The sequence below is a fragment of the Heptranchias perlo genome, chromosome 8 (assembly GCF_035084215.1).
Source record: "Heptranchias perlo isolate sHepPer1 chromosome 8, sHepPer1.hap1, whole genome shotgun sequence".
NCBI lineage: Eukaryota > Metazoa > Chordata > Chondrichthyes > Hexanchiformes > Hexanchidae > Heptranchias > Heptranchias perlo.
The window spans coordinates 19,161,879-19,188,838 of NC_090332.1; the positions used below are offsets into that span (position 1 = coordinate 19,161,879).

A 26,960-nucleotide genomic window follows, 5' to 3' on the forward strand; every position below is an offset into this window, starting at 1 on the left:
CTCTGCCTGCAGATGCCCATTGGAACAGAAATAGGTCATAGTTCAAGAGATGAAGCAATGCTGGCAGGTAGAAGGCCATCGGTGAGACCTAGAGACAAAGAGCAAACGTGTGTTCCTTTGACAGTGGATATCCTTCCACTAGCAATGAAGCTAGCTCTTGTAAACTAAACAAAGCATTTGCTTTCACTTTTACTGCCATTCGCTTTCATGGATTAAGACCCAGAATCTTTCCATTCTACAATCTTCACAGATGTGCTCAGACAACTGGTCTGGTGTATTGAAAATCTCCAGCTCCCTGTAACACTAATGGTTTGGAAGCAACGATACTTTACAATTCAAGACTTTAACCCTGCTTATCCATTGGGAACGGAGCAGGCGGGGCGGTTAAAATGGAAGCCGGGCAGAAGCTGCTTTGTTTCTGCAGCATTCCTATCCCCCAAAATTTTAACCCCTGGGTTTTTGGGAATGTGGAAGCTGCCCGCTGCAGGCAGACGGGGCCTCATAAATATTGAAACGTCAGGGTCCAATGATGTCATTCGGACCTGACACTAATTTAACTCGTGTGAATCGCACACAATCTCCAAACCTCCAACAAAAGCTGGTGGCAAGTAGCTTTGGGCCAGAAAAGGCCCAGGTAAGTATTACATTTTTAAATTTCTATGAGGTTCCTTGTGGCCCAGGAAGAGCAGCAATGATCCTCCTTTTTCAATCAAGGAAATCTTGGACCTCCTGTGCCCTGGGCATCCCCCTCCTGCATCTGTGATCATGCCGGATAACAACCACCTCCCGTCCCCCCCACCTCCCGTCCCCCCCGCCCCGCTCACAAATCTCGCTTGGGACTGTTTCCTTTGGTCCCCAGCAGTGGCCCGTAGCCGTGCAATTTCCCACTCCCGACCACCAGCCTCCAATTCATCCCCGCTGGCTTCGGGAAGGAGTCAGTGTCCGGAAATTTAAATGAGGCCCAGGAGTTAAAGTCTCCCAGGCTTCACGCTCCTGGGAGCTGAAGGATTACCACTCGCTTCGACCCCCGCACCCCTGATTCCTGCCTCGAGTTAAAATTGGGGCTTGTATTTTTATAACGTCAGTTGTTGCTTTAAACAACTCTTCCAACGGCTCCCCACTGGGCTATCAACACCTCCCCAGTGGGCTTTAAACACCTCCCCCCTGGAGTAAACACCTGGCTGGGCTTTAACCATGTCACCTCAGAACCTATCAACAACTCCTCACTGGGTGCCTTCCTATTGTGCTCTCAACACTTCCCCACTAAACTTTTAATTACATCCGCTCCGGGCTTTAGTAATCTTTAAACCACTCTCTGAACTTTATTCTCATTCTCTCAGGGCTTTAATAACCTACCTTCTGGATTTTAAACACTTCATTATTGAATAACTCCACTGCTTGTTTTAAGCACCGTGAAGGAAGGAAATGAGAATTTTTTTTAAAGGCCACATCATCTGTTTTTAGGTGTTTGTTAGAGGATAAATATTGGACGCTGGGAGAACTCCCTGCTCTTCTTTGAATTGTGCCGAATAGGATCTTTTATGTCCACTCCGTTGCACCCAACAGAGCCTCGGTTTAACATCTATTCCGCAAATTGGCACCTACGACAGTGCAGCACTCCCTCAGTACTTCACTGGAGTGGCAGCCTAGATTATGTGCTCAAGTCTCTGAAGTGGAAAAATAGGAAAGTGTATTTTAAAATCTTACCTTGTTACTAAAATCCCTTTAAGGACCACCTGTTAAGCCGCATGCGGACTTGGTTTTCCTGAATGCAGCTGGCGCCGGTGCACGTGTAAAGCGCCTAATGCCTGTTTCAGGCATGAACCCCGCATCCCAATTTTTTTGCCTTTACCAATATGGCGGCTGTTGCACTTCTGGTTCATAATGAGTCGGCGCTTCCTGCTTGGAGTCTTAGCAGGCCGTTTAGCTGCAAGGCCGAATTCCTCGGCCCAGATAACAATTGGGAGTGGAATCCTTAGCCTCAGGGCTCTGGAGCCAAGGGCCAGCTCCCAACTGCTGCCGCAGGTGAGTTCATCTAATAGCACAGATCAGGGAATGAACTCAAAAATCTTCTCGTCAAGAGGCTTATGATACCACACATAGCCAAACACCCTTGGCGTCCCTGGTCCTCAAGTATTATTTCCTTGGCACAGCACCAGGATAGGTTTAAGAACAGCAGTGAGAAGCACCAGGGTTAGGCACGGAGGTAAAAAGGAGTTCTTGCTGTAAATATACTTGTGCACAGTAGAACTGCTCTGTCATATGGTCCAATGTTCTAAAATATGTATTTGAGAGGATGTTTGAAGGTCAGCTCACAAAAGGAGACAGAGTTCCTTCTATTCCTCCTTACTGAACTGTTGCCTCCTTCAGCAGACCTCTTCTGAGGCATCATGGAGGGAACAGTGTGGTCTGTGCGCCCTTGGGAGGTTACCTAGTTGGTCTTCCATTCCTTTGGTGTAGCCTTATCCTGTGTCCTCTCTCATTTCTTCTTCCTCCATGTTATAAATTGGATAGCCAGGTGGTGACAGACAGAACACTAGAGCCTGGTCTTCAGTTGCTTCCAAGCCTTTATTCACAGAGATCCACATTACCCACTCCACGCCCTAGATAAGCTCTCACATAAATGGATACAAGAGAGCTCCCAATTGATACACGCCACCTGAATACAATTAACACTAATTGATATAAATCACATAGATACAATTAACAGATTCCCTTCTCTCTCTTTAAATAAAAAAAGTTAAACTTTATATATACACTACAAACAAAAGTTTCAAAAATCAAAAACTTCCATACTCTGTACAACTTATACTATTCAAAGCATTACTTCTTCTAGTAAAACAATCCGACAGTTGATGGCTTAGATCCACCCATTTAATTTTAGAAATTTCCTTTCTCTCCAGCATTTGTTTCAAGCCAGCAAGGTCAATCCGTAATCTTTTCTCACTCACATTTTTCGTAGCCTATACATTATCCCACAATGAACGATTGTCTATATAACATTCAATGGTTATACTATCTTCAGTACTCCCATTGTACAGGAAGTCACTCAAAATATTTGCCAAATAGAATCCCATATCCACTGTGTCTACAAAAGCCCATGGGGGAAAAATTCGATAAGGCCTATTATTGGAAGTGCGATCTGCTATTAACCCGCGCCCAATGGCCCCTGCACAGGCAGGAGAAGAACTTTGTCCGGCCTCAGTACTCACCGTCAAGCAGCATTGAAATCTCGGCCTTCCACGATGATTGAAGTAAATGCGCACTTCCCACCAGCAGGAGGTGCCCCAATCTCTTTAACAGAGGATATCGCTTAAAATCTCTTAAAGATAGCCGGTACCTGTTATTTGCTAAAACTAACAGTCTGCACAGAGTCTGAATGGAAATCAGACATCACACACATAAAACACAGATGCAGGTCCCGTCCCTATGTTTACAAACTGATGAGTTATGTTAAAACATTGAATAAAGGTTGCGCACTATTAAATCCCAGATCCTCCAATCTGCATGCCAGACCTCACCAATCTGCCAAGCTGAGTTTGTACCATGCCTGTGAGAGTGTGTGCACCAAGGTTCTCTGCTGATGCACTAGAGGCCTTGGTGCAAGAGGTGGACAGAAGGAGGGACATCCTTTATCCGCGGTGGGAGGCGGGGGGTGGTGCAAGAGGCCCTCCAGACATACGCCCAAAAGGCAGTGGGAGGCAACGGGTGATGGAAGTCAATGTCAGGCGCACAGCACCACAAACATGGATGCGGTGCAGGAAGAAGTTCAGTGCTTTGACACGAGTGGTCAAGGTGAGTGAGGTCAACTGTCAAGTGGTATCTCCTACCAACTGCACCACTAACCGCATCCACTGCTCCAAGCAAAACACCCCCATCACCGACGTACCAACAAACTCTTTCCATCAGTACTCACCTTTGTCAATCATACGCTTTTTTTTTATTCGTTCATGGGATGTGGGCGCCGCTGGCGAGGCCAGCATTTATTGCCCATCCCTAATTGCCCTTGAGAAGGTGGTGGTGAGCCGCCTTCTTGAACCGCTGCAGTCCGTGTGGTGACGGTTCTCCCACAGTGCTGTTAGGAAGGGAGTTCCAGGATTTTGACTTCTTCTCACCCTTACATAGTACCACTGTTGCAAGCTGCCCACCCACAACTCAGAGAGCACACACACTGGCAGTTATTCAACCATGATAGGCACATCACACAGACATACGTCCCGTCCTGCTTTCTTGCAGAAGAAGGTGGCGCGTAACAGGAGGCTGCAAGTGGTAGTGGCATTTAGCCCCTTGAGCCTGTTCCACCATTCAACGAGATCATGGTGGACCTGTGAACTAACTCTATATACACGCCTTAGCCCCATATCCCTTAATACCCTTGGTTCACAGAAATCTATCAATCTCAGATTTAGAATTCACAAGTGACCTAGCATCAGCTGCCGTTTGCAGAAGAGCGTTCCAAACTTCTCCCACCCTTTGCATGTAGAAGCGTTTCCTAACTTCACTTTTGCACGTCCTGGCTCTAAATGTTAGGCTATGTCCCCGCGTGCTAGTATTCAAGTGTAGGAGACCTCCAAAAACAGTTACAAATGTCTCAGCAGCCAGAAACAATAATCCAGCCACTAACCTGTAAATCTTGCATGGTCTCTTTAAATAGTGTTGGTGGGGGGTTCTCCAGGCACTCTTAAGACATGTTCAGATGGTCGTGGTTAATACTGTGTGTTGAGTTGAGCGTTAGACACCATTTTGGGACTTATCCCTTTAAATCAGCAGTGCATACTGATTGTATCCATTTTCTCCTTCACATGCAGCCGGCGTTCGGTATTTGCGCATGCGCTAATACCTATACCAAGATGGCGTCCAACGCACGTCACGCTAGATGCACGCGCAGCCAAGATGCCACCTTGGCACTTCAGAAGGCCGCGTAGCGCTGAAGCAACGGGCGCTACACGGCCCAATTTCTACCCCCAGTTTCAGCAGCCAGAATACTTTTAACAACCCTTTTTATTTTCTTAGCTTCCAAAGCTAAAGGACAACATTTCCCATTCTCAGCCATAAGAAACACCATGAAACCAGCTGTACTAGAATACCCATCAGGAAGATTAGCATGTGAAGCATCGCTAAAGATAACTAGCTTCATTTTCTTTGGGTCACCTAAGGATGGGAACTTAAGTACACATTTATCTATATTTAATTTTTGTAATGTTTCATTTGCCCTTTAAACATTTTCTACTATGGGGTGTTTCATTGAAGTACTTAACTCCAACATATCAAAACTAGCATCTATTCTAGTCTGAACAGAGCTCCACATTACCCGCTCCACATTACCCACTCCACACCCTAGATAAGCTCTCATATAAATGGATACAAGAGAGTCCCCAATTGATACGCACCACCTGATTAATATTCATCATATGGATACAATTAACACTCCAGTTCCTGTTTTACCTTCATTTTAAGGACATAAATGGGAATGCCTGCAGGGAGCCCCATGGTAAGGGCTCCATGACAGAAGGGAGGGAAGAAAAAAGACTTCCCTTCATGAAAATGCTGAAAGGCAACTTACAGGCTCCTTTCTTAATAGCGCAGTTGTGAAAATATTGTTTTAATTGATTCAGTCAAAACTGATGTTTCAGGCAGTGCTTGTGGACATTTAAAACCAGTCAACTCAACCACTTCCTAGTTTGACATCTCTTTCCTACAGATTTAACTTAAGTGAGGTGGAATTCTGGTGTAAATGGAATTTCTGGGATAGCAGGTTTTTCCCTCATTATTCTGACATTTGCATACATGCACCATTTTGGGAGGCAAGCGCATCTTCTGCTCGCATCTTCTACCGAGATTTAGTGCATATGGGTGTAACTCCGGTGTAGCTGACTTACACCTCAAATTCCAGTCTCTTTTTCTAGAACTACCCCTCTTTCATGCATCAAAAAATAGGAATATTGGGCCAATTGGATTTATTTGAAATATATAACAAAGTTAGATTTGTATAAAAATCTAAGGACAACCAAAGAATTGATAAAAAGGGAGAAAATAGAATATGAAAGTAAACTAGCAAGAAACTAACTATAAAAGCGGATTGTAAGAGCTTCTACAAGTATATAAAAATGAAGAGAGTAGCAAAAGTAAACGTTGATCCCTTAGAGGCTGAGACAGGAGAAATTATAATGGGCAATCAGGAAATGGCAGATGGTTAAACAAATATTTTGTATCTGTCTTCACAGTAGAAGACACAAAAAGCATACCAGAAATACTGGGGAACCAAGGTTCTAATGAGAGTGAGGAACTTAAAGTAATTAATATCAGTAGAGAAAAAGTCCTTGAGAAACAAATGGGACTAAAAGCCGATAAATCCCCAGGACCTGATGGCCTACATCCGAGGGTTCTAAAAGAGGTGGCTGCAGATATAGTGGATGCATTGGTTACGATCTTCCAAAATTCCCTACATTCTAGAACGGTCCCAGCAGATTGGAAGGTAGCAAATGTAACACTGCTATTCAAGAAAGGAGGGAGAGAGAAAACAGGGAACTACAGGCCAATTAACCTGACATCAGTCGTCGGGAAAATGCTGGAATCCATTATTGAGGAATTGGTAACAGGGCACTTAGAACATCATAATATGATCAGGCCGAGTCAACATGGTTTTATGAAAGGGAAATCGTGTTTGACAAATTTATACGAGTTTTTTGAGGATGTAATTAGCAGGGTAGATAAAGGGGAACCAGTGGATGTAGTATATTTGGATTTTCAAAAGGCATTCAATAAGGTGCCACATAAAAGGTTGTTATGCAAGATAAGGGCTCATAGGGTTGGGGGTAACATATTAGCATGGATAGAGGATTGGTTAACGGACAGAAAACAGAGAGTAGGGTTAAATGGGTCACTTTCAGGTTGGCAGGTGTAACTAGTGGGGTGCCGCAAGAATTGGTGCTTGGCCTCAGCTATTTACAATCTATATTAATGACTTAGATGAAGGGATCAAGTGTAATGTATCCAAATTTGCTGATGATACAAAGCTAGGTGGGAAAGTAAGCTGCGAGGAGGTCACAAAGGGATATAGACAAGTTAAGTGAGTGGGCAAGAAGGTGGCAGATGGAGTATAATGTGGGGAAATGTGAGGTTATTCACTTTGGTAGGAAGAATAGAAAAACAGAATATTTTTTAGATGGTGAGAAACTATTAAATGTTGATGTCCAGAGAGACTTGGGTGTCCTGGTACAAGAAACACAAAAAGTTAACATGTAGGTGCAGCAGGCAATTAGGAAAGCAAATTGTATGTTGGCCTTTATTGCAAGGGGGTTGGAGTACAAGAGTAAGGAAGTCTTACTACAATTGTACAGGACTTTGTTGAGACCTCACCTGGAGTACGGCATACAGTTTTGGTCTCCTTATCTATGGAGAGATATACTTGCCTTAGAGGCTGCAACAAAGGCTCACTAGATTAATTCCTGGGATGAAAGGGTTGTCCTCTGAGGAGAGATTGAGTAGAATGAGCCTATGTTCTCTGGAGTTTAGAAGAATGAGAGGTGATCTCATTGAAACATATAAGATTCTGAGAGAGCTTGACAGGGTAAATGCTGGGAGGTTGTTTCCCCTGGCTGGAGAGTCTAGAACTAGGGGGCATAGTCGCAGGATAAGGGGTCAGCCATTTAAGACTGAGATGAGGAGGAATTTCTTCACTCAGAGGGTTGTGAATCTTTGGAATTCTCTACCCCAGAGGGCTGTGGATGCTCAGTTGTTGAGTTTATTTAAGGCTAAGAGAGATGGATTTTTGGACTTATTGAATGGTGGAGCAGGCTTGAGGGTCGTATGGCCTATTCCTGCTCCTATTTCTTATTCTTATAATAATAAATGAGGTCACAAGTCCCCTGCTCAGAATAGCTGCATGTGCTCATTTAAACTTCATTTGCTTCACCCTGGTAATTCGAGTATTGCAAGATTACATTAGTTCAAAATTGCTTTACTGATGTAATTTGATGAGGGAAAACTGGAAACTTGTGAGATTTAAATTATGTCCAAAGGGCGAGAATCCAGCTTTAAAAACCAACAACTCACCCATGGCCTTGTTTGTCCAAACTTATGCTGTGTATTTTTTGTCTCCAGTTTCTTCTTCAGCCCCCTTTTCTCAACTTACTCTTCTGAATGGAATCAGTTTTGCTGGAGTAATCCTCTCATACCTCATCCAAGAGGATATTCCGCAGGTTTATGAAGGAGCTGAGCTTCCCACCCCATATCCTCTCCATCACCAAGACTGCCTACTTCCACCTCTGTAATATTGCCCACCTCTGCACCTGCCTCAGCTCATCTGCTGCTGAAACCCTCATCCATGCTTTTGTTACCTCCAGACTCGACTATTCCAATGCTGTCCTGGCCAGCCTCCCACCTTCCACTCTCCATAAACTTGAGCTGATCCAAAACTCTGTTGTCCATATCCTAACCCGCACCAAGTCCCGTTCACCCATCACCCCTGTGCTCGCTAACCTACATTGGCTCCCGGTCCGGCAAAACCTCGATTTTAAAATTCTCATCCTTGTTTTCAAATCCTTTCATGGCCTCACCCCTCCCTATCTCTGTAATCTCTTCCAGCCCTACAACCCTCCAAGATCTCTGTGCTCTTCCATTGGCGGCAGTGCCTTCAGCTGCCTAGGCCCTAAGTTTTGGAATTCCCTTCCTACACCTCTCCACTTCTCTACCTCTCCCGCTTTAAGTTGCTTCTTAAAACCTACCACTTTGACCAAGTTTTTGGTCACCTGTCCTAATATCTCTTTATGTGGCTCGGTATCAAATTTTGTCTGATAATGTTCCTGTGAATCACCTTGGGACATTTTTACCACGTTAAAGGCGCTATATAAATGCAAGTTGTTGTTATCATGGGTCTACTCTTTAATGTGGAGTGAATGTGATGACCTGATTCTCCCTACTGTGTTTAGTAATTTCTGTGTCATCAACTGTGGTCCTCAACAAATGAAACAACTTAACCAGAATTTGGATTTGATAACTATGATGTTCCCCTTAAGTGCCTAATGTATGGCTTTGTGAATAAGTATATCACACGATATGATACCAAGCTGTTTGGACCAGAAGGTCCCAGGTTCAATTTTTGGTCAGTGCTGAGTTAGCTGCAGCAGCACTTGAAGTGCTACAGATGGACTCGGTGCTCCTGGACTAAGGAGGGCGGAAACCAGCCAGGGTTCCTACTGCTTCTCACTATCCAATGACCCCAGCTGGAAAATTTGTGTGATTGGATACAAGGACAAATTCCAGACTCGGCTCTCATGCCACCACAGTTAAGTCGGCTCACATATGAAGAATGACTATTTGTCAGGATACCGAAGGGCTGCCAGTAACTCTGGAACAGAACACAACGAGTCAGTGCCTTCCTTAGGGGTAAGGGGAGAAAATTGGAACAAAATTAAAAATAGTATGCATGAGGCTTTGCAGCTTTTAAGAGAAAAAATAAATTGGGATTATGTATTGGGCACCTCCAAAAAAACAAAATGACTTGCGTACAATTTAGATTTTACCATTTGGTAACTCTGTTGGTCTCTTTAAACACAAAATCAATTTTTGGCACAGATTCCTTTGGATTTAGGATTGCTGTGCTGTTAATGGCGTAATAAAGATGAACACTGACCTTCGTTATGTGGGGGTGAGGAGGGAGAGAGCTGCAGCAAGGAATAACAGAATCTCACTTATTTCGTGCCCATTGTGTTGCAGCAGTAACTTAACTCTTTCCCTTCCACTCTTAAAAGTAAGCTGTCAGTTCCCATGGAGAAGTCTTGAAATTTCTGGGTGGGATAGCTTTTAATGGGCCTGACGTGCACCCTTGTCCTCCATTCAAGCTGTGAAAATATATTTGACAGTTGGTCTGCAATGTGCTTCTCAAACCCTCTGTGGATCTAAAGTGTGGCCAGACCACTCGAGCTCAGTAACATCTGCATCCAAAAACTCTCTAATTCTAATCTTCCGCAGGTAGTCCAAATTGTGGTGCTTTGTTATTCGTCTGCTTCATGATGGGTGATGCTTTTCTTTGGGAGTTCGGTGGGGGGGGCGGGGGCCAGCTAAGCTGCACCACTGAACGCTCTCTATCTAAAGCCTGTAGTTCTGATTTGTCTTCTCAGTTGTGTTGCTCAGTTCCTGTTGGCTCTGCAGCTGCAAATCAGCATGCAAAAGAAAGAAAAGAATGAACTTGTATTTATATAGCGTCTTTCAGGACCTCGGGATGTCCCAAATCACTTCACAGCCAATTAAATACTTTTTGAAATGTAGTCACTGTTGTACTGTAGGGTTGGAATATATTTTCTCTCTGAAGGTTAGGTTAAATGGTGTGGATTCAGTTATTCCGATCGGTGACTACAGTTTAAAATACCCGCTGCTTAACCTGGAAGTTGGTGTGAGGCTGTACTGTAGGAGATTCAGGGGACGTGTGCCTCCCTGTTATTTATTCTTCAATTCTCTCCTCTCCTTTTCCTGAAGGCACTGACTCGTGTAGATATATGGTTCCACAGACATCGATTGCCGCCCCGTATCACACCCACATGGCCGTTGTTATTGTGTGAGCCCAGACAGTGAGTGCACACTGGCTATTTGACTAGGGTAGACTCACCGCAGCATCCAGTCCTGTCCTCACCCAACCTCCACACATCCAATCACAGGATAGAGATTATAAATGAGAACCCTGCCTTATTTTTCCCCTTCCTCGCTCAGGGAGGCTGAGGTCGATCATTGCTTCCCGACTACTGTCCCGGCTGAGATCAGCTAACTCAATGCAGAGCAGGCATGGAACCTGCTTTCTTCCTGGCTGTAGGTTTTACTCATTGTAGATTTGTATGTAGATTTCTGACTTGCCTTATTTTCCTAAACACTGCAATTCCTGTAGATATGGTAACACTGCAGCATGGAAGAATTGTGTATGCATTTGTCACTCAATTACAGTAGTGCTTGGGCTCTGTATTAATGGATTGTTGCCTAGAGGAATGCAAATTCGGTATCTTCAGGGGAATTTTAGCTTAATTGATCTCCCAGTTGAAAAAAAAATCCACAAAATTAAAATTCTCATTGTGTTTTGTGAGGCTGATTTAGCATTAGTGCTGCACAAATAAATCAGAATCCTTAGAAAACAGCAAAAATATAAAAAGACAATACACATCCAGTTAAATGAAGTTTTCCACAGTAACTTCTTTCTCTGATGCATACAGTTGAATTTTGATGCCAAGGCTAGTTTAAAAAACACACAGGGCTGAATTGTCCTCCTTTTTGTTGGGTTAACAGAGTGGGACTTCCATCTGCCTACAGTGACTCCACACAGACTAGTTGATTTTTCCTTCAGGGTTCTAATTACGTATGCAGAGCTGGCTGAGCAGTAATACCGCTCCTCATTGGGATACTGCGGTGGGGCGGGGGGGGGGGGGGGGTGGGGGGTGCAGGGGTTAGTCCACAGCAGGAAGGGCTCCCAAATTCTCAGATGCATCCTTCAATGTTTTAATGGCTGATGTCAAGGCTAGAATGGGGACTGAGGGCGGGAAGCCCAATAAAAGGGTGGTTCAGGCTATTTGGTGGCTGTCGGTGCAACCTCCACCACCATAAGAACTGCCACACAGTGCAGGAAGATGTTCAATGACTTCCAGGGTAGCTAAGGTAAGTCAAGGCGCTCTTGGCAATCCACATCCTCTACCATTGATGCAGCCTTCACTTACCTCCTAATCTCTCATGCTCTTCTTGTGTTATCACTTAGGTGTCAGGGAAACTGATTTATGCAAAGGCAACCTCTGAAGCACTATCTTAATTCACAGCCACTCTGTGAACTCGCAATTCTTGTCACAAGAGGTTTTTCTGGTCTTGAAGTACAGTTCATTTAAAGGAACAATGCACCTGCACCTCTCATCTTTACAGGATGAATGTGCTCATATGGGAAAAACAAGTGCCCATACCACTGGCATTTCTTTAATATTGCTCTCTCCCTGCAAAGGAAAAGCGCCAGTGAAATGCAACTGGAGAAGAACACCGCTACTGAAAACCCTGAATCTGCACAAAGATGACGTTCTGCAGACAATAGACAAACAAACAGGTGAGACTGTAGAGATAGTGAGGTTGGAGGGGAGGTGGGAAGAGAAGTTTGGTAAAGGTTGACAATTGTAAACAATTTTACAACACCAAGTTATAGTCCAGCAATTTTATTTTAAATTCACAAGCTTTCGGAGACTTCCTCCTTCCTCAGGTAAACATTTACCTGAGGAAGGAGGAAGTCTCCGAAAGCTTGTGAATTTAAAATAAAATTGCTGGACTATAACTTGGTGTTGTAAAATTGTTTACAATTGTCAACCCCAGTCCATCACCGGCATCTCCACATCATGGTAAAGGTTGGGCATGGCTCATCATAAAAGGTGACAGCTTCATGTGCTTTCTCAAAATATTGCAATGCCTTTACACTCAGCAGCTATTTCTTCATGGGGAAACCTCACTGGGGGGTCATTTTAATTTTTGCCGATAGTGCAAAGGGGCAACTGTAGGCAAGTGAAAGGAAAATTGGGAAATGTGTATTATGGGCAGCCGTTCCGATATCGTCCCGTTTACACTATTGCCAAAAGTTTAAAATTTTTACTCCCACTGCGTGCACAGCTAAACAAACTCTCCTGAGCTTCACACCATAATGGGTGCCTTGGAAGAAGATTCTGATCCACAACTCTGGCCATATCCTCACTAACTCTGCCATGGCATCTCATTCACCCATCACCAGCCCAGAGAGACATCCACTCAGGAGAAAATAGTTAGTGAGTCAGAACGTTTTCACAGGGTGAAGCACTGAGCACTAGTGAAAGTAAGGACCTGGGAGTCGAAGAGAGTGCTATTCTACCACAGAGGGTAGAGAAACAACTGCCCTCAGCTGAGGCGCCTAGGGACCCAGATTTCAGGGGCCGAATCTTCAAAAGAATAATGATTAGGGAGCAATAATTTCATGTGGAGACTGTCTCCTCTCCCATGCTGCAGTTGGAGGTGTCCATTACCTGCATTTGCATTATATTGCAGGAAGTTTCTGAGGACCTCGGAGAAAGTGACAGCCCTGGAGATTTCTGTTGCAACTTGGTCCCAGGTGGAGCTTCTAAAGGCATTATTTGCTTCCGGAGTGGCAGCTAACACTGTAGCAATAAATGTTTTGAGGGTCAACCTGAACATGACTTCCAGAAACAGAGCTTCCAAGACCTGGTTGGGACTATTCGGTCTGTACTGACACTGACCAGTATTAACAGTAGGCTGCAGAGAGGTCAGAGAGGTTGGGAGAAAAAAATTGATAGGGCTTATTATTGGGCGTAGGTAGCGTCATCTACTATTAACCCGCGCCCAATGGCCCCTGCGCAGACAGGACGAGAACTTCGTCCGGCCTCAGGACTCACCGTCAAGCTGCATTGAAATCCGGGCCTTGCACGTCAATTCAATGCAATTCACACTTTCCACCAGCAGGGGGAGCCCAATCTCTTAAAGGGAGGATGTCGCTTAAAATCTCTTAAAGATAGCTGGTACCTGTTATTTGCTAAAAATAACAGTCTGCTGCCTGCATGGAGTCTAAAGGTTGATCAGACATCGCACACGTAAAACACAGATGCCGGTCCTGTCCCTATGTTTACACACTGATGAGTTATATGTTAAAACATTGAATAATGGTTGCGCACCACTAAATCCCACATGCTCCAATCTGCATGCCAGACCTCACCAAACTGCCGATCTGCAAGAGTGCATGCATCAAGGTTCTCTGCTGATGCACTAGAGGCCTTGGTACAAGAGGTAGACAGAAGGAGGGACATCCTATATAGAAACATAGAAAATAGGAGCAGGCGTAGGCCATTCGGCCCTTCAAGCCTGCTCCGCCAATCAATATGATCATGGCTGATCCTCTATCTCAATACCATATTCCCGCTCTCTCCCCATACCCCTTGATGCCTCTGCGGGTGGGAGGGGTGGGGGGGTGGTGGGCATGAGGCCCTCCAGACGTATGGCCAAAAGGCAGTGGGAGGCAGCTGGGGACAAAGTCAATGCTGGGCGCACAGCACCACGAGCATGGATGCAGCGCAGGAAGAAGTTCAATGCTTTGACACGAGTGGTCAAGGTGAGTGAGGTCAACTGTGAAGTGGCGTCACCTACCAACTGCACCACTCGCCACATCAACTGCTCCACACACTGCACCCCCCATCACCCACATACCAACAAACTCTTTTCATCAGTCCTAAATTCTTCCAATCAGATATTTCTTCTCACCCTCGCACGTTACCACTGTTGCAAGCTGCCCACCCACAACTCACAGGCCACACACACTGGCAGCTATTCAACCATGACAGGCACATCACCCAGACACACGTCTCGCTTTCTTGGAGAAGAAGATGGCGCATAACAGGAGGCAGCAAGTGGTAGTGGCATTTAGCCCTTGGAGCCTGTTCTGCCATTCAATGAGATTATGGTGGACCTGTGACCTATCTCCATATACTCGCCTTAGCTCCATATCCCTTAATATCCTTGGTTCACAGAAATCTATCAGTCCCAGATTTAGAATTCACAATTGAGCAAGCATCAACTGCCGTTTGCAGAACAGCGTTCCAAACTTCTCCCAACCTTTGCGTGTAGAAACATTTCCGAACTTCACTCCTGCTTTTCCTGGCTCTAAATGTTCGGCTATGTTCCCGCTTCCTCATATTCAAGTATAGGAGCCCTCCAAAAACAGTTACAAGTGTCTCAGCAGCCAGAAGCAATAATCCAGCCACTAACCTGTAAATCCTGCATGGTCCCTTTACATAGTGCTGGTAGGGGTCCTCCAGGTACTCTAAGACACGTTCAGATGGTCGTGGTTAAGACTGTGCGTTGAGTTGAGTGCTAAGTCCCAAAATGGTGTCTATCACTTTAAATCAGCGTTGCACACTGATTATATCCATTTTCTCCTTACTTTACATGCTTCCGGCATTCGGTATTTGTGCATGCGCTAGTACCTATACCAAGATGGCATCCGGCGCATGTCACGCTTGAAACGTGTGTGCGCAGCCAAGACGCCATCTTGGATGTTCGAGAGGCCGCGTAGCGCTGAAACAACGGGCGCTACACAGCTCAATTTCACGCCCGTTATGTTTCTACTGAGACCTTTCCGATTGGGGGCTTAGTAAGCCAGTTAGTACCTGAATTTATAGGCGGGAAAGAGGGTGCCCTGTCCCTCCATACTACAAAATGTATAAATGGAGTCTTCAGCACCCAGAGGTGTTGGTGCCAAATTAGGAAGCTTTTGATTTAATGAAATCAGCCATGGTAAGGCTATGCACCAGTGTCTTATAAAAAGTATTTGAGTATGAATATCACATTAAAGTGTTTTGTTGCACCATGATACACATCGACTTGCCCCATGCAAAACACTCAAACTTTACAGTTCTCTGAATGCTTGCCATGCATACCAATACTACAGGAGGACACAAATTTCCAGCTGCACTTATCATTGAAACGCTTGGAACACTGACATCTTAAAGGGGCCTCAAAGAAATCATTCTGACTAAACCTAGCTGTTCATGTACCCACACACACAATGGGCTGCAGGATGGACACATGTCACTTTATACGCTCCTGACACACAACTTCCAACATTTCAACACTACTCCTGCTGCTTGTAGAACAAAATGGCACAGAACAGGCGGTTGAAAATACTAACCAGACAGGTGCTCCCCTCAGTAACTATAAGCTCTTGATCGCCTTTGAACAGGCCACTTTGAAAATCCTTCAAATAGAGCATTGAGTGCTGTGCAAAGTGAAGCTGGAGACCTTCCCTGGGCTTGGGGCTGCTATGGCTCTTCTCAAGTTCTTTCTTCTTTATTCATTCACTCACTCACTGACTGTCACCAAGCATACATTCAAGGAGAACACTATGCTCCACAGTACATTGCCATGTAAGTAATATTTAAAGGTGTGCCATACAGCCAGCATTCTAACATTTGTTCCTCTCCTGTTACTATAGGCATCGTCCAAGACTCTGCTGCAGCTCCTAATGCTGCAGAAGAAGCCAATACCCTGCATTCTCAGTCCTCCCTTAGCAAGCACAAGTACAAGTACATCCATCCAGGGGTGTTAGACAGTCAGTTTGAGGGGGAGCACTGGGCATGGCGAGGGGGTACCCAGCAGCACAGAATATACATGGACGAAGCTGCTGTCTCTTAGGGCGGCACCGCATTTGCAGCCAATAGTCTGTTTTGCGATCACTGTCACATTTGTTGAGCCTTTTCGCTAGATATTTCCATGTGTTTCGTGTCACCAACCACTCCCGTAAGTATACCTTGCATCCTTTATGATCTGGAATGTTCCTTTTTCTTCCCAATATTCGGGTAAACAATAGTGAGACCCAATAGATCATTACAGAGAATCCTTACTCTGTCCATCGCCTACCAGAATGTATTAACTGTCACCACAATTCTTCTCACTTTGAAAAATGGGCTGAATAATAATCACTGTTACTAGACTCTGAACCAGCAAGTGGTTTCATTTACATGAGACAGATGAATGAACAGAACGATCGGGGAGAGTTAAAATTCCCTCTATATTTCCATACACTCCTTGATACATAAAATAATAAAGAAGCTAATCGCTTTCTCGCTAAACATAAGCCCCAAAATTCCTTGGGTTGTGATTTTGACAGTTATGCCAAGATTGCACCCAATGGTGCCCTCCAACATTGACCCATCATTGGCATAGGCTAGGCAGGTGTAAGAGCCACTTCATGCACATCTCTGGCACGTACCTGCCTATGACTACAGGAAACTCTGGCACATGCCCACCCACGGTGGGAATTACCTTGGCCCCTCCCTCCCAAACCTCGTCAATGGTTCTGTTGCTGCTCTGATTCTTCAGGAGTCCAGGCTGATTGCCTGGCCTAAACCCCATCAGTGTGACCTTTCTATAACCCTTGTGTAGGCCGATACACCTCCACTCACTTGATGTAATAGCTGCCACTACAATGTTGGGTCCCAAAAGAGCCTCAGCAACGGAACTCCAGCGTTAGGGGATCACTGATGATGACTTCACACTCTACCTGTCTTTTGTTTTGTAAGGAACGGCAGAGGCTCTGCCGTTTGCAAGGCAGTGAGGAAACTCCTTGAAACTGTGGCAATCTAATGCAATACAGTATCTCTGTTTCCCTGGGGGTTCCACTGGAGTTACAGGGGCATAGAATTTAAACAGAAGTTTGCTTGCAGTAACTTCAATTTGGTCTTACTTTCTTGCGAAACTGGCCTGAAATTTAAAAGCACACAGCTCCTCTACTGTTGCTACAAGACTCAAGCAATGACTGTAGACTGACACATGACGTCCAATATAATTCTGTAATAGGAGACTTTGGCCTCTAGTTCATCAGGACTAATCAATCACCAATCATTGCCAATCAATGACTTTGGTCCCCTTCTCAAAGGTCTCAGACATAGCTGTCAATCAAGCTCACTATCTCAGGCTGCGGCCCAATTCTTTGATGTGTGGAGTGCCTTTAAATTATACTGAAACAAGACAGCATTTTTCTTTATTAATGCCCGTTTCAATGTTAAATTGCCAATCTTTAACAATGTCAGGGCTGTTTGTCCTCCCATTTGATCTATCTGTGACAATTGGAACTGAATGTTTCTACATTCAGCCTGCATTAATATATGAAAACACCTTTATTTCACATAATAACTGACCTTTATCTGCCATAGAGTAATGTGTACTTTCTTTGCAATGCACAGCCTGGCTCACAATGAACTAATTAACCTCATGTACAGTTTCCAGTAATATGACTATGCAGGTTAAAAATTCAACACAGACAAAAGTACATTACCCCGGTGGATACTTGGGCGTCTTTAAGTGTTAACTTTATGACTATGGGTTGGGAAAGAGTGTCATTAGCCATGGCTGCAAACGGTAAGCTTGGTCTCCTAAGAGCGATCTTCCAAGTCTGCCTTCTGTTTCAAATCAACCAGGCACAGAGGATTGTCTTAAAATGAAAGAACTGTGGCTGCTCTCTGGGAAGTGGTCATTGACCTGTGTTGCTGGTCACTGACCACCTGGACATGATGTGGAGATGCCGGTGATGGACTGGGGTTGACAATTGTAAACAATTTTACAACACCAAGTTATAGTCCAGCAATTTTATTTTAAATTCACAAGCTTTCGGAGGCTACCTCCTTCCTCAGATTTCCACATCGTTCACCTGAGGAAGGAGGTAGCCTCCGAAAGCTTGTGAATTTAAAATAAAATTGCTGGACTATAACTTGGTGTTGTAAAATTGTTTACAACCTGGACATTGATGGAGGGGAAACCTTTACAGTTCATAAATGCCATGGCATTGTGTCTAGGGGTCCAGATGGCTAAATGGGTCCAACTAATAACCCAATAGACTTTGAGCAATCCTGCAAGCTGGATTAATTGCAGTGCTCTGTAATTTTGCTGTTGTTTTTTCATGAGAAAAGTGATAAAGGTAAGGAACAAAGCATCACTATCTGTGCACTGCTGATTGACTGATGTTACAAATATTTAATGTACCAGCCTTGAAGAACCAGAGACCTCAAAGTTGAGGGCCTTTGTGGCCTGACTACTACTGACAGTGCCATCCCGGTGGTGAAGATTGTCTGCAGGTCAACTTGTAGCAGATGGCACAATCCTGTCACTGCCTCTATGGTGAACCTTAATCTGACTGTCCCAGGTAGCTGCACTTGGATTTGCAACAAGGTTCAGTGGATAGGGGTGGATGTGGACAGACTATCTCTGGTGCAGGCAAACCTCTCTGGTATCTCTTTGTTCATCATCTTCAGCCTCCTTAAACCTCAGGGGTAGAGGAGCACTGAATACAATACACATTTTCACAATTTTGGATGCAGCAATCAAAATTCCAGTAGTTCAAAATGTTTAAAAATATGTCCTCGGAATATGAGTGACGCTGGTAAGGCCGCATTTATTGTCCATCCCTGGTTGCCCTGAGAAGGTGCTGGAGGGTTTCTTCTTGAACCGCTGCAGTCCTTATGGTGATAGGACTGCCGTGGTTCAATGGTGTCAGGCAGAGAATTCATAAAGCTACCTCCTGAAAGCCTAGAATGCTACTGGCCTTTAACTTCATTTTATATGGATCGGCTAAGTGTCAGTACATAAAACCTGGGAAACTGAAGCATGTTTCATAATCATGAAATTAGTTACAGACATTCTACACTGGCCTAAAAGGCCAGCTGGAAAATAGCACGCTGAGTGAGTCCAGCAGAGAACCAGCAAAATTAAAATTCACACAATCCCCTGGCTCCTACTTGCCTGAATCAATTCTGCTTGTCAGAAAATCTAATCTCAACACCCATATGTGCCCATCGTGTCCATATTAAAACAGAGCGATGCTCCTGCCTTAATTTGCTGCTCCCTTTGAAGTCATGACTTCGTCCAGATCTCCCTCCAGATTCTTACAGTAATTGACCCTGAGTTAACCTGGCATGTGACATATTGTCATGCTTTTTATCCTTAGTTCAAACTTCCTTTGGGAACTAGTGTTAGACTTTCGATAGAGAAAATGATTCCAAGGCCCCAAATTGTCACACTCCAGTACAGTACAACAATAGAAGCTCTTTAAAGCAGTCAGTTATTCTAAAATTAGGCAAAATGAGTGAGAGGATCTGCATTTACTTTGAGCTTTGCCCACCAGGAACTGCCTTACCGTTAGGTGAAGCTGAGTATGAAAAGGGACCCTGCTTAGATAAATCTTAAAAATATGCATCTCCGAATTCATGATTGCTTAGAGATCACGCAGAGGCACAGTTTTCTCTTTATTTAGCACAATTTTAAATTGATATATTTGGTTGATGCCTATGATTTATTCTGACTTCACAGCAGCATCTCTGAGACAAAACAAGTAGTTCTGAGGTCAAGCGATACAATACCTTGTCAGGATTGTGGGTTTTGTGACAGTTATTTGCCAATGAGAACCCTCCTTTTGGCTTATTTGCCATCTAACACAGTCCCTGATCAGAATTTAAACATGCATCTATATATAGTTTAAATAAACAGATTCTAAGAAGTTGCCACACATTCTATTCCCTAAACATTTCCATTGAACCACCATTAGCAGATTACCCATGAGACTTGAGGTTGTCAAAAAATTAACACAGTACTTTCTGAATCACATGATAAGTACTTAGTTATGTATCTAGGGAATAGCTTAAGTGGAATGCAAAGCATGCATCAATGCAATTAATTTATTTAGAAAAATGCATGTTTTATGTATTTATAATTGTATATAACTGTTTACGATGCTCAAAATAATACTGGCACGTGCATGGGTTAAGTTGTAATGTTAAACGGATTTTTCTTTCTCATTTTTCCCTCCTTGTCACCTTTCCTGTCCAGAAGATGCTGACTCTTACGGGGATATGGTTCCACAGATGGCAGCAGCCCTTTAATTCCTTGCCTAAGTAATAATTTTTCATGGATGAACCTAGATAATGAGTTTAGGCAGACTATTCGACCATAGAATGCATCACAGCTAAACCTAATCCACACAAGTGCATTTCCCAGCAGGAATTACTGGATAGGAGCAGGAATCCTGGAGACACATTTGGGATTCGATCTGGGAACTTCTGGTCTAATATGACTTGGTACTACCCCAAACAGTGCATTTACCCAATAAACCGTCGGGGGTGCATCATATATTGTTGTTGCTGTCAGTTCTTGCTGGGGATGCTCCCATGTAACATCATCAGTGAAGGTTTACAGTGATGAAGTCTGCAATGGATTACAGGGAAATTTTATACATATAATACAATTATATATATTTAATAACAGCTACTACCTACAAATTATTATTAGGACCAATTGTTCAAAATCAAAACATGAACCTATAACATTTTAGGTGGTGGCTAATCATAGAGGTAAGTTTATTAAGGGTTAGATGCTCATTAGTTCTGTCAAAACAAATGTCGTTCAGCTCACAGATGCCATATGGTAGCTGTCATGGGGCTTTCTAGCTGTGACAATTTATAAACAGAAAGGTGAGAACAGACAGGAATCAGCTTAATGTTCCTGGGGTTATTATGTGGGACATAGCCATGGCAACAGTGAGCACAACATTTTTTTTTCTACACACTTCTATATTTTAAAATTTTCTTCTTATCCTTAGAGTGCATTGCAAATTTATCAAAACACCTTTGTGCCCCCTTCCCTTTTCTCCCTTCCTTTCCTGAAGGTGTTGACTCTTTGCTGCTTCCATGGGTGTCTGCCTTCCAGGTGGCTAATTTTCATGCAGGACCCTAGATAATGAGTCTATCTGACCATAAGGAGGATTGAAGCAAGCCTGTTGTCCTCTCAATGTGCAGCTTCCAGCACAGGTCCTGGGATAGTGAATCCTGGCTATTTTTTCTCCTTTGTGGCCAATAAGTAATTAACTATTCCTTTCATTTTCTCAGCTTTTCACAGATAATTATTAGGTAACATTCTTAAATCAGAAATTTATTATCTGTCTCCAATGAAAAAAATGATGAGATGAAATTCAACTTAGGCGGGAGTGTTAAACAGGCGGGAGTGGATCAGCTGCCCATTATATATCCTGCCTTATTCCCCCCTCCAACCCCGCCGAGGCTTCCAAACTCCCTCCCCAGCCTCCGTTTTTCTGCCTCCTCCCTCCCCTTCCCGGCCTTCACTTAACTGAGAGCCGTTGCGATGCTAGCAGCAGCCGGATCTTTGTTGACTCTTCGCTGCCTGGCTGTTGACACCTCGCCGGCTCCATTGAAATATCAGGGAGCCTCGGGCCTCACCATTCAGGCTCAGGGATTATACTCTGCGACTCCCGCACGCCCAAAAATTAACGCACCCGAATTTCTACCCCCTAAAGTCTACATACACTGCAGTATGGATCCTGGAAAACAAATTAAAATCTGAATCAAATGACCCCATGATGTCATCAATGTGAGACCTGGGTGATTTTAATTCCCATGCCTCACTTTAACATGAATGACGGGCTGACCACTGGATCGCGTTGGGAAACGGACAGCCCACCCATTTACTCTGCGCAATATCTGGCGGGCCCCCTGAGACCCATTTAAAATGGGAATGTGAGGTTGCATTCCCTGATGGCAGATTTCACTCTTATACTGCTGGAAGAAGGACCATTAGGGGAATGAGTCTCAGGGCTGCCCCTAGGTTTTCTGATGCCTCCCTGAAGGAGGTCAGGGAAATGAGGGAGGTGCTGTTCCCCAGCACCCGCAGGAGTATCCCAAGGCCACTGTCCAGCATGCCTGGACAGAAGTGGCTGGGAGGATGATTGTCATCAGTATCACCCCCAGGATCTGGCTTCAGTGTAGGAAGAGGTTCAATGACCTCACAACAGCAACAAGGGTGATTACAGCTCCTTATCTCTCCATCTCTGTGAACAACATCTGCCACCACTCCTTTCACCCCCTCCCACCACTCTCAACAATTCCCTCCCCTCCCTCGCTTCCTTCAACATAGAATCACAAGGGTACACTGCAACACCATTCTTTCTCATTCCAAACACACTCACCTCTGCCTTTGCTCTCTTCATACCACACACTAACACCATTAAGAACATAAGAACATAAGAAATTGGAGCAGGAGTAGGCCAATCGGCCCCTCGAGCCTGCTCCGCCATTCAATAAGATCATGGCTGATCTGATCCCAACCACAAATCTAAAGAACACAAGAAGTCGGAGCAGGACCCGGCCACATAGCCCCTGGGCCCTCTCCGCCACCCACAGGGCATTGACCGATCCGAACTCAGCTTCATGTCCAATTTCCTGCCCGCTCCCCATAACCCCTAATTCCCTTTACTTCTAGGAAACTGTCTATTTCTGTTTTAAATTTATCTAATGATGTAGCTTCCACAGCTTCCTGGGGCAGCAAATTCCACAGACCTACCACCCTCTGAGTGAAGAAGTTTCTCCTCATCTCAGTTTTGAAAGAGCAGCCCCTTATTCTAAGATTATGCCCCCTAGTTCTAGTTTCACCCATCTTTGGGAACATCCTTACTGCATCCACCCGATCAAGACCCTTCACAATCTTATATGTTTCAATAAGATCGCCTCTCATTCTTCTGAACTCCAATGAGTAGAGTCCCAATCTACTCAACCTCTCCTCATATGTCCGCCCCCTCATCCCCGGGATTAACCGAGTGAACCTTCTTTGTACTGCCTCGAGAGCAAGTATGTCTTTTCTTAAGTATGGAGACCAAAACTGTATGCAGTATTCCAGGTGCGGTCTCACCAATACCTTATATAACTGCAGCAATACCTCCTTGTTTTTATATTCTATCCCCCGAGCAATAAAAGCCAACATTCCGTTGGCTTTCTTGATCACCTGCTGCACCTGCATACCAACTTTTTGATTTTCTTGCACTAGGACCCCCAGATCCCTTTGTACTGCAGTACTTTCCAGTCTCTCGCCATTAAGAAAATAACTTGCTCTCTGATTTTTCCTGCCAAAGTGCATAACCTCACATTTTCCAATATTATATTGCATCTGCCAAATCTCCGCCCACTCACCCAGCCTGTCTATATCCCCTTGCAGGTTTTTTATGTCCTCCTCACTCTCTACTTTCCCTCCCATCTTTGTATCATCTGCAAATTTTGATATGTTGCACTCGGTCCCCTCCTCCAAATCGTTAATATAGATTGTAAAGAGTTGGGGACCCAGCACCGACCCCTGTGGAACACCACTGGTTACTGGTTGCCAGTCCGAAAATGAACCATTTATCCCAACTCTCTGCTTCCTGTTTGATAACCAATCCTCCACCCTCTCTGCTCACATCCTGGCACCTGCACAACCATCAACTCCTCCCAGCACACGTTCCTCACTTCACATTCCGCATACTTAGTTTTACATTCATCACACCCCCCCACCCATCCTCATTCCATCCTACATCTTCTCCAGCTCTCAGCAGGTACACTAACTGTACAAGCCCTACACATCCCCACTTACTTTTTTAACAGCCACTCATTCTCACCCTCTCTTTCTGCAGGACAAAACAGTACATAATGCCAGGGAGAGGAGTACCTGACATCATAGCCCTCACCCAAGTGGAGCACAAGGCCCTGGAGATTAGTGACCCAGACAAAGCCATGAGTCTCGGGGAAGGTGAGGCTGGCGGCTTATTTGAGTAGGTCTTTATGTTATCTGTATCCCTTCATTTGCTTCAGCAAATATTCAGCAAGCTTCACAACTTCAAGCTGCATACCATCGTAATGAAAAAAGGCTTGCTGCTTCCGGAAGCTGAAGGTGATGATGAAAGAAGGTAAAAGGACCTCCCTCTCCACAGTATGAGGAGGGTGCTCAGGCAGCAGATTCCCCAATTGAAGTGCTTGGTTGGTCATTGCCAGGCACCACTTATGATGTAAAACACAGAAGAGCTTGTTTAGCTGTGCACACAGTGATACTCCCCTTTGAAGAAATAATGAATCAGTGAAAGGGTATTGCAATTCTTTGAGAAAGCACATAAAGCTGACACTACCTATGATGAGCATTTCCCATCTTTTACCAACCTTCTGTTGCCACCTTGCCTCCAACCTCACCCTCTCCTGTTTGCCTGTCCACAATTTGCAGCATCTCCTCACGTGTGCTCAGGGTTTTCAGTGCAGCTGCTCCTCCCCAGTTGTATTTCTGTGGTGCTGATTGTGACCGAACTTTTCCTTTGCTGGGGAAAGAGTAGAGCTTTGCGCCTGTGGCTTGCCTCTGCTTACTTCCTTCATCTCACAGGTGGCCTCCCAGTTCTCAGAACTTCTCACACGACAGACACTAACGCAGAAACACTCAACTATAGGGGACCCAACTGTTATAAAGTAAATGCAATAACATTTGCAAACTACGGGCAACTGTCATGTAATCAGACATCACGTGACTAGATGCCACGTGATCAAACCCCCAGGAATACATCGAACCAGAGTTGGCAACTCTACCTCTGATGGCCTACTGGCTAAGGTAGCACTGTAAAAAATAAAGAAATCCTTGCATTTATATAGTGCCTTTCACAACCACTGAACGTCCCAAAGCGCTTTACAACCAATGGTATACACTGAGCCTTATAGATCAGAAAGTCCAAGGTTCGAGTTAACTGATATCATGTGAGGCAGCAATAGGGTGCTGCAATTGTCCTCAGTTCCACAGGCTAAAGAGAGAAAAGTAAGACAGGATTCCTGTTACTGATGATGATTACTGTCCACTGACCCAATTGGAATGTTTGTAGATGTTGGGTTCGGACATGATTGAGCTCAGCAGTGATGTCCCCCTGCCCCAGTGCACTGTCAAATAGTCTAGACTCACATGTGAAGAATGGCTACTTGTGTGAGTTAATGGGAGGGTCCTGGTGCCTCTGTGCCGTACCCCTGTATGAGCCAGCACCTTCAGGAGAAATGGGGAAACATTTGGAAGGACCAAAGAAACAAGACTGCAATCTACTTCAGACATGTAGAAAGTAGTTAAGTACTGAGTGTTACAAATCAGAACAACGGTGATAGAGTTAGGTGACCAGGAACCAGCAATCTGATGCTTTTTGGACTGATACTTTACCAGGTGGATTTTAGATGTATTGCTTTATGTTGGCGCCATCCAGTGGCAGGAGAACCAACTGCAATAGTTAAAATGCTAGAGGGTGTGGCAACCATCAGCCACACCCTCTAGCAAATACTTGATGAGTCACTACTCCTGTCAAATGAACAGATATTGAAATTATTTTCTATCTAATTTTAACTATTCTTGAATTTAGTCACCTATTACCTGACTTTTAGCTTGAACAATTTATCAAATTACAGTTGTCATTTAAAAGAGGCATGTTAATAAATACTTTACATTTTAAATAAGATAAAAGCAGATAAGAAATTTGGAACATAAAGTTATCAATAATATTTTATCTGTGAACTCCTTGTTGTGAAAACAGGTCATTCAGTCAGTGGAACCTACTTTATAAAAATACAAGGCTGGATTCTCTTCTGAATTGCCACTCTTTTGAGGGCAGATTTCGGGTGTAAAACCACCTTAAATCTACTGCTAAAAAACTGCACCAGAATTATCTTCCCAAAAAATCAGCCTTCTCTTTGAGGCCTGATCTACCACATTTAATTGGAATCAAGAGGAAATGACTAACCTCTCTGACATATTTCCCTCAATTTCTACCCTAAATAACTACCACCTCCATATAAGTGGCGTTAAGAGGTGCTGGAAGGTATCCCTGAGGCAGATACCACATTGAGGAGGCCATTTTGTATTTTGCTACTTTATTTTTAGAAGCACAGAGGAAATTTACTAATTTAACTATACTTTGATATCACAGCACTGCTACTGAAGGTTGGTGTTATTTCCTTAAATATCAATCTCTTTAATGCTTTGGAGGTTCACTCAGGACTTTTGCTGCTAGTTTTAGTCAGCTCTGTTCAAAGTACAGCTTTACACCGGGGACACGGATGTACGAGTGGGAATCCCTCTCGGATGAGTGCATTGACTGTACCTGTCAAGATCACCATGGCCTTGAATTTCTTTTCTCTGATCAGCTACAGGTCCTGCATGTCAATGCTAAATACGCAGGGATATTTTCACAATGCTTTTGTCATAAGTAACTCCAGTCTCCCAGCACTATTCGTTAAAGACAGTGAAGTATCAGGGTGACTTCCAGGAGGCAAGATGTACATGCTTCATGATCCCACTTCAACTGCCGAGCTAACCAGCAGAAATCAGTAAAAGGCCATTTATCAACTTGAGGGGTCACTGAGGGGATTATAGGGGTCCTGTAGGCAAGGTTTTGCTGCCTTGATAGATCTGGAGGAGCACTGTCGCACACTCTTGAGCATGGCTGTCATTTGCCGTGCCCTTCACAACTTCTCTATGCAGAAAGGACGGAATGGAATCCCAGGAGGAGATTGTGGAACCTGGAATCGTGAGGATCAGACGATCCTTCCATGCTGGCCGCAAGTAGGGATATCATTAGTATTACTTACTTCTCAGGT

General features: G+C 44.3%; 1 protein-coding gene across 11 annotated transcripts in view; it reads left to right on the plus strand.

The window, feature by feature from the left end:
* The window catches only part of fbxo11b (F-box protein 11b), a 193,699-nt gene that overhangs the window by 30,752 nt on the left and 135,987 nt on the right, over positions 1–26,960 (plus strand). For 6 of the 11 annotated variants that reach the window (XM_067988748.1, XM_067988745.1, XM_067988746.1 and 3 more), the window contains 2 exons: positions 11,969–12,067; positions 23,987–24,102. The exons of 2 other annotated variants lie outside the window; for them this stretch is intronic. In XM_067988748.1, coding sequence (XP_067844849.1) covers positions 24,003–24,102 — 100 coding nt within the window. In that variant the 5' untranslated portion in view covers positions 11,969–12,067; positions 23,987–24,002. The remainder of the gene's footprint in view (positions 1–11,968; positions 12,068–23,986; positions 24,103–26,960) is intronic. 3 more of the 11 variants (XM_067988747.1, XM_067988751.1, XM_067988757.1) reach the window with 2 other exon arrangements.